This window comes from Aythya fuligula, chromosome 2 (genome assembly GCF_009819795.1).
Source record: "Aythya fuligula isolate bAytFul2 chromosome 2, bAytFul2.pri, whole genome shotgun sequence".
Lineage (NCBI taxonomy): Eukaryota > Metazoa > Chordata > Aves > Anseriformes > Anatidae > Aythya > Aythya fuligula.
Window position 1 is genome coordinate 86087346 of NC_045560.1, and position 16037 is coordinate 86103382.

The 16037-nt window shown below is 37.9% G+C and overlaps 1 protein-coding gene across 1 annotated transcript; it reads left to right on the top strand.

Annotated features, from left to right (window-relative positions):
- Positions 1-1662: 1662 nt before the first annotated feature.
- Positions 1663-11618, top strand: C2H7orf57 (chromosome 2 C7orf57 homolog). The gene is made up of 6 exons (XM_032180624.1): positions 1663-1837; positions 2611-2719; positions 2849-3011; positions 8288-8388; positions 9427-9563; positions 11542-11618. The coding sequence occupies exons 1-6, from the start codon at positions 1663-1665 to the stop codon at positions 11616-11618; spliced, it is 762 nt and encodes a 253-aa protein (XP_032036515.1).
- The last annotated feature ends 4419 nt before the right edge of the window (positions 11619-16037 follow it).

Genomic DNA, 16037 nt, shown 5'->3' on the forward strand with positions numbered 1-16037 from the left:
GTGGCGCTGCGGCCGGGGGGGGGCAGCGGGGCCGGGGCCGGGCACAGCCCGGTGCCGTCGCTGCCCAGTACCGGGCTGTGTGCCCGCCTCCTGCCTCTGGTTGTGGAAGGAGTGGTGGTGGCACGGCGAGGGGCCCTGGGCACGTTTCCAGCCCCGTGCCCTTCTGGTGCCTGCAGCCTGCCGCCCTGGTAGCTGGAAGCAGACGTGGCTGAGGCTTGAGTGCCCTACGTCTAGGCAGCAGGCGGTGCGGTTTGTTTTATAGTGATGCAGGTCTGAAGCAAGGAGCTTGTCCCTAGGCGTCAGGCGAGGCTTCTGGTGCTTTGGTGGGAAGATCTCGGGGGGCATACATGGAGCTGAGCATTTGCCTTTTTCCAGGTCATCTGTGAGAGCCCCATGGCCAGGCTGTCTTCACAGGCTAGATCCCACCTAGCTTACCTTCTTCTAGTGCTTGCGAGGCTGTAAGCCTGGCTGCTGGTCCCACCTCCTAATACTCTGAATTAGAACATCCCTTTGGTTTGCAGAGATCCTCTAGATGTTGTCAGGTGGGAAAAAATATCAACCACAAACACCATACATCATGGGTGAATCCCAGTAGAGTTCAGTCTGTTCAAAGAGAGGAGATTTTCAATCAGCTGCGGGCATTTTCCCTTGTAAATAAGCTGTGTAAGGGGCTTATTTCTTTGAAAAATGCTCTTTCATTTTAAACTATCAAAGTAGAGATCCAAATGTCTGGCAATCCAGCAAACTAAAATGAGTGAGAGTATTTGGGATAATGAGGTAGAGCGGTTTCAGATGGACCAATTAGTGTAGTGAAATAAAACAGTCTAATGGCTCTTTGCCCTTGATACCAGTGAAAGTGAGTTCTTTAGGGCATTTTGTTTAGAAGTGAGTTTCAGCATATTTGTGTTTGCCTAGTAGCTCTCAGAGAGGATGTCTGCCTTAAGATAGTTTACTTACACCTAGGTAACTGCATTTGCTGCATTTGGAGTCATCGCAGTAAGTCTGTATGCCTTTCATAGCATAATTCCTTAGATTGTCTTTTTCTTCCGTTTGCCACCTCATTTTCCCTTTACGGAAATTTCCCTTCCTTGTAGAGTGTTTTGATGTTTCTGTTTGATTGCTTGTTTGTTTTTGCATGCAGAAAGTTGAGAAACCGGTATTTCTGGTGAGGGCTTGACTCACCTTATTTTATTAAGGAGGGGATGACTTGGGGATCAGGTTGGATTATTTTACAAATGAAGACCTAGAAATGGACAAAAAAGAATGCTGCCCTTGCATTTGGTGGTAGATGTGGAGGAAAGGAAACAAAAGGTTTAACTGCTACTAGCTGTCTGTTGTGACTCTGCTCTTGGTGTCCTTGACATGGTCTGCTGCCTGAATATATGTGGTGCCCTGTACTAGAACATTTTCTATGAAAACCTGAATGCTATTTCAAAGCTTAAACAAAGGCCTTCTTTGTTGAATATGATCTTCCAGAATTTGTCTTTGCTATGTGCCCTTGAATAAAGAATCCTTGTCTTCTACCTTCATGCTGAAATGCAGCATGTTGCTCAAATTTCAGGTTGACTAGATTTGATAGTTGCCTGAAAAAGGGATGCTAACAGTTTATTTTATTTATTTTATGATATTTTCTTTTCCATTACTACAGAATGCTATTACCAGATGCCCACGAAGCGACCAGAGAAACCAATGAACTCAGATATCCCACTTCCTCCAACATCCCAGATTCCAGGTCTTGCAAAAGCTCCCAATGAAGGGACATTTGGGTGCCACAGGAAATGGATCAAAGACACTGATTCAGCTTATGTAAGGCTGGCAAAGCAAGGAGGCCGACCTGGTGTGTGACTTTTCTGGCTGTTTGTTCTGGCATTATTTTCTTTGGTTTTCCATGAGTTTTGTGGCAGAAAAATTTTGCAGATGTTTCAGAAGAATCTTCTGAAATTAAACTAGGGGAAAAAGTATTTGAAATTGTGACATAAGAGGTCTGCTTGTAATGTACACCTAATGTACACCTGTGTATTGAATTAACTACCTGTTGTCAAAATAGGTAGTTTTGCATTTTGTCTGAACTACTTGGAAAATGCTGGCAGTTTACCTGCATTTGAGATAGGTCTTTACAGTTTATGCTAGGGCTCTTTAAGTAACAGTCTGGTAAAAACAGTCTTGTCACAAAGAATTGTTATCAGAAAGCTTGGTAGATGTCTGTGAGGTGTTTTTTTTCTAATGACATCCAGTTTGTTACGGTTCTGTGTATATTCTATTCTTGTACCAGGACACTCCATGTTTTTGTTGTTTCCATTATTGAGAAAGAGAAGTTAAGAGACTTGAACAGATGGCAGGCGTGCACACTTAGAGCAGGATGACAAATACAGGAATATGAATTAACAGACACCAGCAGAAACGTGTCAAAACTTTTAGAAGATAAATAAGGGTACAAATGAAACATGGTGCTGCAAGGTTTTGATTGCCTGTTTAACCAAGGAAGACAGATGTTACTTAGTGAATACTAAAAGGTGTCTCTTCTTGGTAAAACAGCAGCCTGAAAAGATGATGCTTTTATAACCAGAATAAGAGTCAGAAAAGTAGCAGCTTTTGTCTTTTCATCCTAAGACTTGTTGAAGCACTACGCTCCTGTTACAAGCAAGTCATCTCCAGTAGCATACGCTGTGCCTGACTGGTACTCACACCGCTCCAATCCTCCAGCAGCCAATGAGCCACGGTAGGTCTGCCAAGAGCCTGAATAACTTCCTGGGTTCTCTCTTCATCTGTCAGTGTTTCAGAATTATTTTGTAATGAAGCGAAAAATACATATCCCTGGTAAAAACAAGTGTTAAACATCTGTCTGCAGGAACTATGTTTCCACTCTACCAGATTTTATGGTTCACAAAGAGTTCAATGCTGATGACCATCACAGTAATAATTGCGAGACAAGAAGAGGGCCTTTCGATTTCGATATGAAAAGTGTTTGGCAGCGGGATGCTGAGGACAAAGAAAATGCAGAGAAAAAAAAGGTATGACGGAGATGGCTTTGTTTGCAGAGCTTGTCCAGATGCTTCTGACTGAATTTGTTGGTTCTTACGAAGGGAAGTTGCAGTGTAGTAAAATTATGTTTAAGTGTTGCAGGTGTAGCGTATGAACCAGATATGCAATTTCCAATTGCACGTGCACATATTTAAGTGTAAATGAAAGCTGGGAATTAGTTTCTATCTTCTTATGCTGTGTTTCTACTGAAATTCACTTCTGTTGAATCGAATTCTTGTTCAGTCCTGGGGGAGGAAGGAATGAGAAGGAGGAGGAGGAGGGAACAGAAGGCTGTTCAGAAAAAAGGGTTTGTTTTAAAGTTCAAGAGGGAGTCCTGAAAGAGTCTACACTAGCTGCCTATGAACAGAAGATTTATCCACCACAAAATGAATGTAGGGCAAACTATGCTTAGAGCAAACTTTTCTGTGATGATTTTAGGTTTAGAGGACAAAACCCCATCTCCCATCCTCCATCTTTCATCCTCCCCTCCTGCCCATTTAAGGCTTACATTTTTATAAAAAATAGTAGTCCTATAGTAGTCCTAAAAAATCTGTAGTCCTGGGTGCCTCAGTTGCCATATTGCTTTGGAATATACATGGAAAGACTTTTGATGTACTTGAACACTAGTACATCGCTTCCACTTAACTACAAGCGCAGGTGTTGGACATTTTAAGTAAAAAGTCCTTAACCTTTGCTGAGGAGAGTAACAAGTGCAAATTCAGAATGATGTCTTGTGTCAATGGGGATATGTTGTCCTTCTGAACAGGCTTGGGAATGTCATCTTAGCCTGCAGAAGTAGTCATGCACATAATGTGTGCTTCAGGTATAACTTGCTGATGCCTTTAGGTGAAACTTTTTTTCAGTCAGTCTCAGGGCATTGACACTTGAAACTCAAACTGCCATGGAAGCCTTCTAGAGGATCAAAATGTGAGGCAGATTAAGTGGTCCCTTACTTAAGAACTCATTGTCTTTACTGCTCTGAGACAAATTTGATTTTGGTAATGGTATGTGTAGTTCAAGTCCATGTGGGGACTGGTGGAAGGTCTTTTTCTGCTAGGTGTGGAATTTGATCAAAGCCCTGTTTCATTCAGTCTTGTACATGAAAGTTCTCATAAATTTTTTATTTATCACTGAGTACAATGTGAATAAATGGTACTTATTCAGCTCAAATTCCAAATCTGTAGAGGCCCTAATATGTAATCTATATTACTGTTTTGGAAGCTGAATTTTGTCTAAGGTACTAACTCCCAAACTTTACTCTTCTATAGTTAGGTGCCTCAGATAACAGATTCTGTGGCTCATGCCTTAGCTTTCTCACCCCCCTTCACACCACCATCTCTGAAATGGTTGTCCTATTGCAGAGTACCTTTTTTGTACCCTCACAAGAAGTGTCTCATATACCTTGAGACATCACATGATGCTTCTTTTGCATCTACTTCTACTTCCTTCCTTTTATTAGAGGTTTCTATTCTGTGGTTTGTTCAGAGCACTTTCCTGAAGATTCTCCCAGTGAGACAATACAACTAGCCCTACCACACAGTCTTTGTTTTTAGTTTTCTCACTGTACATTTTGTATAATGAAGGGTAGAGAGAGATTTCAAAACCACCACAGAAAAAATTCTGAGCAATACTCAATTTACTGCTTGACTAAATAATGACAGTGCAGTAGCAAACTACCTCAAGTATTTAGGTGATGTTGAATGTCTGGACAACATTATTCAGTCCAGCCTGATAAGGCAGCCCTTAAGAAGAGAGATGTATGATGCAATCATGGAGGGAAATCCCAAAGGGAGTCTTTATGGACAACTGCAAAAACATTTTAACCTCTAAGGGTTCCTGCTGTACTCAGTTTGAAAACATTGTTCCCGAGTGGGCCCTTGCTCTGGAGCTTTAAACATTTATGCCATGTTCCTCTGAAGTGTTAGAATCTCCATTGCTCTTCAAGTTATGGCTGTCACTGCATCTTATTAATCTTCATGGTTTTGCAATACATTGATTAGTACGAGATTAATTAACTCAATGTCTTGAGTTCTGCTAGGTATACATCCCTTATCTGTCAGTAAGAGTAAGCAATGCCAGTAGGGTTTTCTGTTGAGCTTTTTTCTTATGGCAGTTTTACTAGTGGTGTGCTGAGTAAGCCTTTGGTTTCTGTAGTAAACGCTTCTTGGCCAAACACTTAAGCCTATGTATTCCTGCAAAGAGTAGTTCGTATCTTGCTCACGGTTGATATGCAGTTATGAGTGTTTGTGGAGGAATGAGAGGCTTTTCTCCGTGCCCAGGTGCAATTTGTTCATCTCTGAATGTTGCCATTTTTTCCTTCCAAAGATTGAAGAATGCAATCAAGAGATCTGGCTATGCGTTTTGTATCTGTAATGGTAAAGCGCTACCATTGTGCTAAATTGTACACCTTGAAGACAAAATTTCCTTTTTGTGCTTCTGGTCCATATTCTCTTGGTCTTGTTTTTCTGCTATGTTGATTGCAGTTTTCTGCTGCTCCTAATGAAGGACAGGTCTGGAGAGCTGCGGTATGGTGTTCCTTTAATGTTAGCCTTGGTGAAAAATACAGATTTTTTTTATCAAATAATTGTGGTTATTTTGGAGCTCTATGTCTTGAATGAAAATATTTTTTATTTTTCCAGGATTCTGCGTTACGCATGTACAGGACTCTGTGTGTATGCATGCATATGTATATATGTACATGCTCTAGTAAAAGGATTACTCACCTGAGGTCAGGATTTAACCTCAAATATGTCCTTGGAGTGTAATGTGGAATCTTGCCCTTGATCTCAGGGGAACCAGGATTTCGCTCAGGTGCTTTCAGTTTTCCATATTAATAGGAAGTATCTATTGTACCTACCACCCATGCGTGTGGAAGAGTGTTGAGGTCAGGGTTTTCACTGAGGAAAACCACAACCAAATACATTTACATTTTCATGGTATGACTATATTACATCATGAGTTGTTGGGTATAAATGAAGTAGTTGCTTTACAAATTACAGTTAGTGTTTCCTGAATCTGAAATTAATAAATGTGTGTTCATAGAGAGTAAGATGAATACATTGTGTCTGAGGTCATAGCTGTCAGGCATTTGCACAAACAAGATAAAGGACTTTAAGTGTTTCTGAAATGATACCTTCCTCATGGATTAAAAGGAGTGACCCCTTTTGTTAGCAGTCCTAGGCATGCAGTAACAGTCAAATGCTGTAAATGTAAGTAGTCACTCTTAGATTATGTTGTTAACTGTATCATCACAAATGGAGAGAGCACTTCAGCCAAGTGGAAAATGTCCTACATAGTTTGCTTTTTCTGGGAAACTCGGTTTGCTTTTTATTTGGGAAGCTCAGTGGCTGTTGAATAGAGGCTTGTCAGAGTCCTCCATCTGGAACTTCCATGGTGTGTCAGTTCTGAAATGGTGCAGTTTAATGCTGAAGAGAAAAAAAGCAGTGACTCTTCTTGCACAGCAGAAGTGTTTTTGAAATGTGAAGCAAAAAAGGGCTGCCACAGCAGATGAGCATTCACAGATTTTGAAAGCAGTTGTAGGCAGCTGATTTTTTTTCTTAGAAAAAAAAAAACCTTGTCATTTTGGACAACAGACCCCAGTCTTAATCCAGCATCACTGCATGCTCTTTTCAGTGTCATCTCTTCTTCGATGGGTATTCAAGTTTTTCACCTCTTTAAGCTTCAATAAAACATCATTCTGTTTAGCTGAAATTCTGGGATTTTTATTCTGGTGCAACTCTGGTTCTGAAGTGTGTAGGAACTTCATCATTGACTTTCTGTTTCAGAATAAGTAGAACTGCACTAGGCTTCATTTGTTCCCAGAAAAAAAGAAAACTATGCTCTTCAAACATTCATGTCTACATTTTTTACTGGCTTCTTCGTGGGTCAGATGTATTCAAACAACAGTATACTTTGCCCTTTCTAAACAAAATCTGCACAGGGTCCTGGGAAAGTCTGTGGTGTGTTTACATCTGTTTTGGAAGCTTTTCATCATGAATGTTTTCATTAGAGTTGTTTTTAGTGTCCACAATCCAATTGCAATTGATGATGATGCATCTAATTTTTGCACTCTGTTCATAATTTTTGCTCTTTTAGGTTAACTATATGGCAGTAGGAATGTCTACGTAGGTGAAAAGTATCTTTATCTTTAATGTACTTTTAAATTTACAGAGCAATATATTTCACTTCCAGTTACCTTAATTTATTTTGCAAGCAGGCTCTTATTCTATGGGGTACTTTTCTGTATTGCAAGTTTTTTTTTAAAAAAAAAGCGTGGTCAAATAATATGTAGGTTCCTATTAAGGGAATATATTAGAACAACACAAACACTTTCTTGATAGGCTTTGAAAATTGTACACACCATCTTGAGGATTCCTGCCCACTCTTTCTTTTTATGCAATGAAGGAAGTTGTACATAGTCTTTGAAGAATTTTTGTTGTTGCTCTTTTTTGCTTTTTTTCTCTAAGTAGCTCTCAGTGAAACATATTGGAATTACTGGGGATATTTAATTGAGTGCTTTGATTTGAGAGGGAAGTATATTGACCCTTCATCAGCTGTTAGTTTTGAAAGCTGTTAAAATAAACAGTGTTGATGTGTGTTGCTAATGTTTTTCCACTACTTTTTGGGTTCTCTGACTTTGAGGCCTAGAGTTTGTGGTGTCCCTTCACCATCTTTCTGGGTGTCCTCTTATGAGGACATAATGAATAAAGAATAAAAATAAAATATACATTCCTCTTATAGGCTTTTCTCAGTACATCTGTATTTGTTGGAATTTCAAGCCTCAAATTCATATACCACCATTGCTTTCTCATCCCATTGTATGAGATGTCCTATGTTTTTGTTTTGTTTTGTTTTTTAAATTAGGCTGGAAGTTAGTTTCTGGTCCCCCTGGCTTCATTAAGACTGGGATGTTATCTTGCACTGGACATAGGGAAATATGCCAAGATGAGAAGTTGCAATTGTTTGAATTAGTTTGAATTTGAAGCCTAACTTTTGGTAGAAGTGTACTGTGAGGGAAAAGCTCATAGATGAGCATGTTTGTCATTACTGACATAATGAACAAACAGCTGATCTTACCTGGTATAACTAAGGTGCTTTTAAATCTTTTTCTATTCCTCTATACTCCTCTGCTCGCTCTTTTTGAAATAATATTCCTACGATAGTACAACTTGATGATTTTTTGGGGCCTTTAATATAACTATCACTTCTGACACCACTTAGTTATTTTTATAATTGTTTTTATTAAGTTAAGATCTCTCTCATTCAGGTAAAGCTCCCAGCTATAAACACTACGTGTCCAACCAGAACGCCAAGTATTGCTATGAACAAGGAATTCAGTGGGAAAAATAGGCTTTCCTTTCCACCTATGTAAGTAACATGTTTATGAAATTCATTAAACTCCTAAACCTGCAAGCCTATGTGCATGCAAGTAATATTACTGCTTGGGAACTTGCAGAGATTAGAGAATTTGTGCACGGCCTTTCCGGATCCTTACTGCTACTAAACTTACTTACTGCCACCATCTATAGTGGTGAAATATGTTAAATAGGAATTTAATTTATACAGTAAAGCTATTATTTTAGTTATTTACAAAACTTTTATTTAGGGAAAGTATGCATACAGTTGTGTGGTAAAATATTGTCGTGTAGTTAAGTACTCTTTTACTGCATTCTAAATTATCTGTTGTTAATACCAGTGAACAGATGCAAACTATTAGAGTGCATTGTTAATTCTGTGAGCGTAGATTACAGAGGCACAGGTAGGACTACCATGTTCAGAAATCACATCGGCTGTAGCCTAATGGAAGGTCAGGCCCAGCAGACATACTGTTATCAACACCTGGAAGATAATTAGTCTTCTAAGCGAGCGATGACAACACTAATCTGTGTGCACAGCTGAATTGCTCCAAAGTACTTTGTGTTAAAAACAGATTAGAGATAAACATCAGAAAATAGTCTGTTTTGGAAGTATGTTAATGATGCAAAATGTGTGATTGAAATGTCTAATGAAATGTATACTTATGAGCAAATTTTTGAGATAAAACCTAAACAATGCAGAATGTGTGTCATCAGCCTTTTCAGCTTACACGTTCTTGCTTAGATTTTTCTTTCTCACTAACTTTTTCTGGTCAGCAGGCCAGAATTATGCCAGTATTATACATGTGAAGTTCCAATAACATGAATGGTTCTTGTCATTTAAAACTACATGTATATTTACTGAATCAGTCCCAGCTGCGTGCTTTGTTTTTTTTCCTATGATGATGACATATAGCATGTATATGTACTGTTACTTACAAATAAGTTATATTATTTAAGGCTATTACTTTTTCTGTTCAAAATACATTCTTTCCACTTAATCCCAATTTTGTTTTACTTATGCTATTATTTAACATGTTTTGATTTACAGGCCTGCTCAGAGAAAAAGCGAAGCAGTAAACTTTAGCAAATTAATTAGCAATGGTTACGGGACTGACTGGTATCAACAACATACTGCATGGAAAAAAAAGATTCAAGAAATTTCAGAAAACAGTGAGCAGTCCACAGGTAAAATTACTGCAAGCTGTTTCTTTTAAATCTTTTAATGTTAGTTGGATTTGAATTATGGGTGGCCTGAATAATTTGATTCTTTCTCTTTAAGTATGCTGAGACTTACTGAGTTACCGTGCTTGGCTTACAGCACCCTGCAGACAGCTTAGGGAAAGTGCCCTCCTGCTTGTAGTCAGCAAAGGCAGGGGCTTTCATGGCTTTCTTTTCCATCTTTGCAGTTGTAGAAGTATGTTCTGTTCTGATCCAATGGCTCTTTTTGTAAAGTACTGAGGAGACACAGTTATCCTCCTCCTTGAAGTTAAGCAGACTGTAAAATAGTTGCTATTTGTTTTCGAATAGTCCTTGTTTCCTACTATTTTTTCTGAGAACTTAGAGTTGTCATCCATACTCATGTATATGAAACAGATCACCTTTTCTTAAAAAATAAATAAATAAATATGTCCACATGATTAAAAATTTTGGTTTTGCAACAGTTTTATTGGATTAAAAGTGAATGCTTGTCTATATGCTGTGGATTGACATGACTTTCTTGAACTTGATAGATCAGTGTGTGGAAAGTTTAGTGGCTAGTAAAATTAATTTCTATGACAAATCAACACCTCCTGAATTGATTTTTTTTGGTCTTCCATTAACGTTAAAAACAATATATCTACCATATTTTTTTCTTCATATGTAAATATATGAAGAATATATGAATTTATATATTTTATACAAAAAATTGCACTTAAAAGATTGTATTCAGTTTTGAGCTCCTTACTAGAAGAAATATTGAGTTACTGGAATGCATTCAGAGAAGAGCAACAAAGCTGGTGAAGGGAATAGACAACAGTGTTAATGAGGAGTGGCTGAGGGAACTGAGGTTGATCAGTGTGGAGAAGAGGCTGCAGGGAGACCTCATCAATCTACCTGAAAGGTTGTAGCAGGGTGGGTGTCGGTTTCTTTTCTCAGATGCAAAGTGATAGGACTTGAGAAAATGGTCTCAAGTTGTGCCAGGGGAATGTTTAGATATCTGAAAGGATTTATTTATGGGAAGGGTGGTTAGGCATGGGAAGAGGCTGCTCAGGGAGGTGGTTGAGTAAACATCCCTGGAGGTGTTTGAGACATGGATATGGCACATAGAGACATGGTTTAGCAGTGGACTTGCTGGTGTTAGACTGATGGTTGGACCTGATGATCTTGGAGGTCTTCTCCAATGTTTTCCAACCCTAACCCCAATTTATAAAAATGAAAAATAAAAAACCCAAACAATGTATTTTAATTTCAAAAATAATGGAAGTGGGCCTCAAATGGGACATTTGGGGTATAAAGAAAACTGAAGATTTTCAGAATAACCATGATACTGGTTCGGTTATATCACAAACATAGAATAAAATAATGGGTATATTGTATAAAGACTGATGAAAAATCAATATGCTGCATACTTTAATATAGAGATGCTTCTCAAGAGGCTTTTCTTTTACAAACTGCTAAATAACGTGAAACCAGCTTTGCCCTTATTTGTCATTCTGTTTCTTGTCTCAGTATAAAAGGAGGGTTCTTAATGCTTTCAGAAGCATGGTTTCATAAAGACATGTTGTACTTTGATTCAGTTTGACTTCACCCTCTTTGTGCTTTGAGGTGTGTGCTGAAGATAGCACTTGGGTACTTTTGTCTGCTTATTGGAAGCAATTGACAGCATGAGCACCTTGCAGCTTCCTTTTGAGGTGGAGCTTTGTCTGTTGTCTGCTTCATAATATAAGTCCAAGACATATCAGACAGGAGATACAGCCCGTTGTGCATATGAATGTATAACTCACTTGTGGTGGTTTACAGTTTTGTGTCATACTGCAGACTTTCCATGTAGCTTGTCATTCTTAGTTAAAAATTAAAGTACTGGAATTTATATGCATTTTGACGTGACTGAGAGAAACTAAATGTTAGTTGACCTTTTTAGTCTTATGGTTATCACAACTACTTTTATCTTTTTTTATTGCAGATTCAGAGCCATCACAGTCTGAATCAGTACCTGCAAGCAGTGAATTGAAGCCAGAGTTTCAGGGATGTAATAAGTAACTTAAAAGATGATTGGGGAAAGTAAGGCATTATATGGCTTATGATAAAGTCCACTATTTACATCTTTGTTGGTTTACTTTTGTCTGATTAGATTATTTTAACGATTGAACTCATCCCTGATTGAGTAGCTCAGTTCATTTATAACAGGAGTGAACTTTATTGTGCTTGATGACAGCAAATTCTAAAGAATAGCTGTCAGTGCATATGCCTAGGATTTTCTTTATATATACAGAGCAAAACTAAAGTTCTCTCCTACACCAGACTTCTGCTCCCTTGCTGTTGTCAAATAGTATTGTCCTGTTGCTGCTCATTTGACTATATACATGTACAATATCAATGTGTCCAAACCAACAGGTTTCTTTAACTATAGTTATGCTTGTCACCTCTGACAAAAAACAGTGAGGGAGAACTGCATGGTATGGGAGGAAATGTAAAGAGAAAGACTTGAACTGGTCTGGCTACTTGCAGGAGAAAAGAAGTCAAACCTTCATTGGAAAGATGGCTTCTTAGTGCCCGAAGAACGTGTAGACCAAATATTCAGATTTCTTAGAAAATTCTATTGCTATGCATGCTAGAACTAGTTGATTGGTGATAGTGTTCAGCCACGTAATTAAGCTAAGAGTTGTTGGCATTTCCTGTTACACATTTCCTTATTTTACAGAAGGTGGGTCATTAAGGAAACAGTGACACAGACTAAGCTGTGCATATCTACACATTCAGCCTTTTTAGATGAAAAAAAAATATCCTGAATTTGACTACAAAAATAAATGGTATGCTAGATGTGTTTATTCACACCAGCAAAACACTTTGTACTTTGAAAAAAATAAATTGTTTTAGGACTCTAAAATATATACACTGACATTTTAACACTTGTTCTTTTATCTGCTTGAATTAGAACATACCCTTAAACACTGTGAATAATTAAATACTTCATTATAAAGCCCATTAGAAAGTGGATCTAATTTCAATAGGATATTTTTGCTTACGTTATAAAAAGTTAAGTTTTTAATAAATTGTATTTATTTTCCTTTTCTGTGTGCACTTATTACATGGTACGCCTCCGAGTCCAGGAGCTGAAGATTTTAAAATGTAATACTGATTATGCATTTCTATGAACAGAATATAGAATACTTCAGTAGGAAAAGATGTTCCAAGATCATCTAGTCTGAGTGCCTTCAGGACTAACCAAAAGTTAAATCATCTTACTGGGGGTGTTGTCCAAATGTATCTTGAACAATGACAGTCATGGGGCATCAACCACCTCTCTAGGTGGTCCAGTGTTTGACCACCCTCACGGTAAAGACATTTTTTCCTCATGTCCAATCTGACCCTCCCCTGATAAAACTTTGTGCTATTCCTGTGCATCCTGTTACTGGTGACTAAGGAGAAGAGACCAGCACCTTTCCAAACATAAGAAAATTTAAGTTGCATCATCAAGCTGTATCTGAAAGGGGGAAAAAAACAGACACTATCTTAAGACAGTTTTCACTTAAAAATTGTCTTGTGGATTATGTTCAGGCAACTTAAAATCTTTACATTTAGCATGAAAGCAGAGTTTTTGATGAAATATAGTTTTGTAGGCTAGAGTACCAGGAGATGTCAGAGCTGGAACTTACAGTATTAAAACCTGACCAGTAGAAAGACCTACCAGTCATAAGAGGGAAACACTACGGAAAAGCCAGTGTGAAGAACTTGTCTATGTATAGCGAGCAAATTGTTAATACCAGTGGAACTTCAGCTATAAAATTTTACACAAATGCAGTAATCATCAGTAGCTGCTTCATGTTCTGAGAAAAATAACCACTTCATGTCTTTTTCAGAATTAGGCTGTCATATGATGCCTTCTCTGGGAATTCAGCTATCTATTCAATGCAGTCTTTGGAAAAGGTTATAATTTTTACTTGAATATCCTTAAAAAAAACATAATAGAGCTGAGCTTGATCCTGTGAATGGTAAACTGCAACATTAAACCAAGTCTTTGTAGCATACTTAAATTTTACAAACTATCAGTGGTAGTACAACTTCTCAGTCCCACTTTGATATTCTGACTCCTGTTATTGTAGGAGAGCCTTCTTTTACAAGTATGGCTTGTGGTTAACCGATTAAAAATAAAAAATAAAAAAAAAAATAAAAGAAAGGGGAAAAGTGAGGTGATGATGAAACTCTGGTGTGAAGTTGCATAGCAGCAAGGTAGCCAAACCTTTTCTAAGACTAATTAGTTGAGTAAGAGGTTTTATTTGTTCTTAAGCATACATTGAAGTAATTTCAATTTTATTTTTGTAGATTTTTTTTTTGTAAGGTACTTAGTACATATTTACTTAAAAAGTTGGGGATAGTAATGTTACAGAAAAATAACAGCATGGGCATTTAAAAGTATTCACAAATTTGTATATTGCCTGTTCACATAGACTTAAATGTGCTTGCTGCACCAAAATCCTCAAAATTTGTTCCATCAAATAAGAATGCCTGTGTGGGTGTTCAATGCTGACCTGAAGAGGAGAATTCCAATTGTTATTTTCTGAAGTCTTTTCTTGTTAGGATCTTGTGGTTTAACCCAGTAGGCAGCTAAGGACCACACGGCTGCTTGCTCATCCCCGCTCACCCCACACCAGTGGGATAGGGGAGAGAATTGGAAAAAAAGGGAAAAACTCATTACTTGAGATAAAGACAGTTTAACAGGACAGAAAACGAAGGGCTAATAATAATGATAAAAGAATATAGAAAGCAAGTGATGCACAATGCAACTGCTCACCCCCTGCTGAACAATGCCCAGCCTGTTCCTGAGCAGCAGCCACCCCCACGCCCAGCCATCCCCCCTCAGTTTTATTGTTCCTCATGATGCCACATGTTTTGGGATATCCCTTGGACCAGCTGTCCTGGCTGTGTCCCCTCCCAGCTCCTGCTCACGCCCAGCCCCCTCGCTGGCAGGACAGCACAAGGAGCTGGAAAGGCTATGTGAGCACTGCTCTGTGAGAACTAAACCATCCATGTGTTATCACCATTATTCTCATCCTAAATCCAAAACACAGCACCATGCCAGCTACTAGGAAGAAAATTAGCTCTGTCACAGACAGATCTATACAAGATTTCCTGGAGTAATTTTATTAGTTTGAGTAGTTTGATATGTAAAGCTTCCTTGCTTTAGAATATTTTCCTCCATGTTGCAGCTTTAGTCCAGAACTGTCCATTTTTTAGGCAATTGATTGAGGCAGAGACAACTGAGATCCTGTTTTGGTCACTCAGCACTGTTCAATTGCTTTACTAGAGTTGTGTTTTTAGAAATATTTGTAGTAGTGGTTTTAAGTTCAAAAGTGTATGCCATATCCTACTTTAAAAATTGTCTTTTTTTTTTTTTTTTTTTTTTTTACTTCAGTCACTGTTAGCTATTGCCCACATGACATTCCTCAAGTTGTCAAAAGTTTGTTTTATGTGCCATTAATGTATGGTCAGCTTTCCTTAGTCAAGCCAAGGAAACACGTGCTCTGCACTGTTGGCCAACCGAGTCTTCATAGATCACAGTTTGAGTACCATGAGTTAAAATATTAACAACCTGAAGTGCTTTTTCAGACTAAGATTTCTCCTTATAAGAGCAAGTGGTGAACCCTGGAACTTGTGTTTGTACCTTCAGCATAATGCAGCAGCAACAAAAGTTACAAGCTCTTCAAGAGACATCAAATCAAAGTAGTGTAACAAAATCAGAAAGTTTCCAATGAATTCAAGTATGGACACGTTTTGTTTAAGTCCACCTTATCACCCAGTAACTATGTAATTTTATTTGTTTCTGAGTCAATGCAGTCATGAAGTTGGCTAAGTTTTCAAATTCATCATCAGTTCCATTGAAAAGCAGCGGAAGTTTCTGAGCCTAGAAGGGTTTTCAGAGAGCTGCAGAAGTAAAAAGCTGGGCACTCACTCACAACAATCTAGCCTTACTTGTTTTAAATGCTAGAATGTTATTTAGCTGTATTGTGCTCCATCTCTGAGCTGAATGTCTTTAATAGTAAGTGACATAATTTCATTTGTTTTGGAATACTGATCACTTTGCAAGCCCAAAGATAAAAATGCAGTTATACTTTATGATTTACTTCCAAGTATACTGAATATGTGAATACTTTTAAAAGAGAATTCCAGATGCAGATTTAAAAATAATTTGGCAGTTTAGATACATAAAGAATAGATTTCCTTTTACATGCAACTGCTTAACTGGAGGAACATCTAATGGCTGTTTCCATTTTAATATGACTGAATACATCCTTTATTCTTATTACTGCCATCTTTTTAGATTAGACTTAAATATAAACATATTTCCAGAGATCAGGGTTATATATGCATTAATTTTCTTTGTGTAGCAATGGAAACAAAAATTGAATCGGTCTCTGCATCTTAAGCATGTAAAATGTCATTGACTTCTGCATATCTATT

What these genes read in the sequence shown, in the direction of transcription:
- C2H7orf57 (XM_032180624.1), top strand. Translation starts at nt 1,663, where the DNA reads ATGCCCACGAAGCGACCAGAGAAACCAATGAACTCAGATATCCCACTT. An exon ending in AAAGCAAGGAGGCCGACCTG is followed by an intron (nt 1,838 to 2,610) that starts GTGTGTGACTTT and finishes TTTCATCCTAAG; the next exon opens with ACTTGTTGAAGCACTACGCT. An exon ending in AAAATGCAGAGAAAAAAAAG is followed by an intron (nt 3,012 to 8,287) that starts GTATGACGGAGA and finishes TCTCTCATTCAG; the next exon opens with GTAAAGCTCCCAGCTATAAA.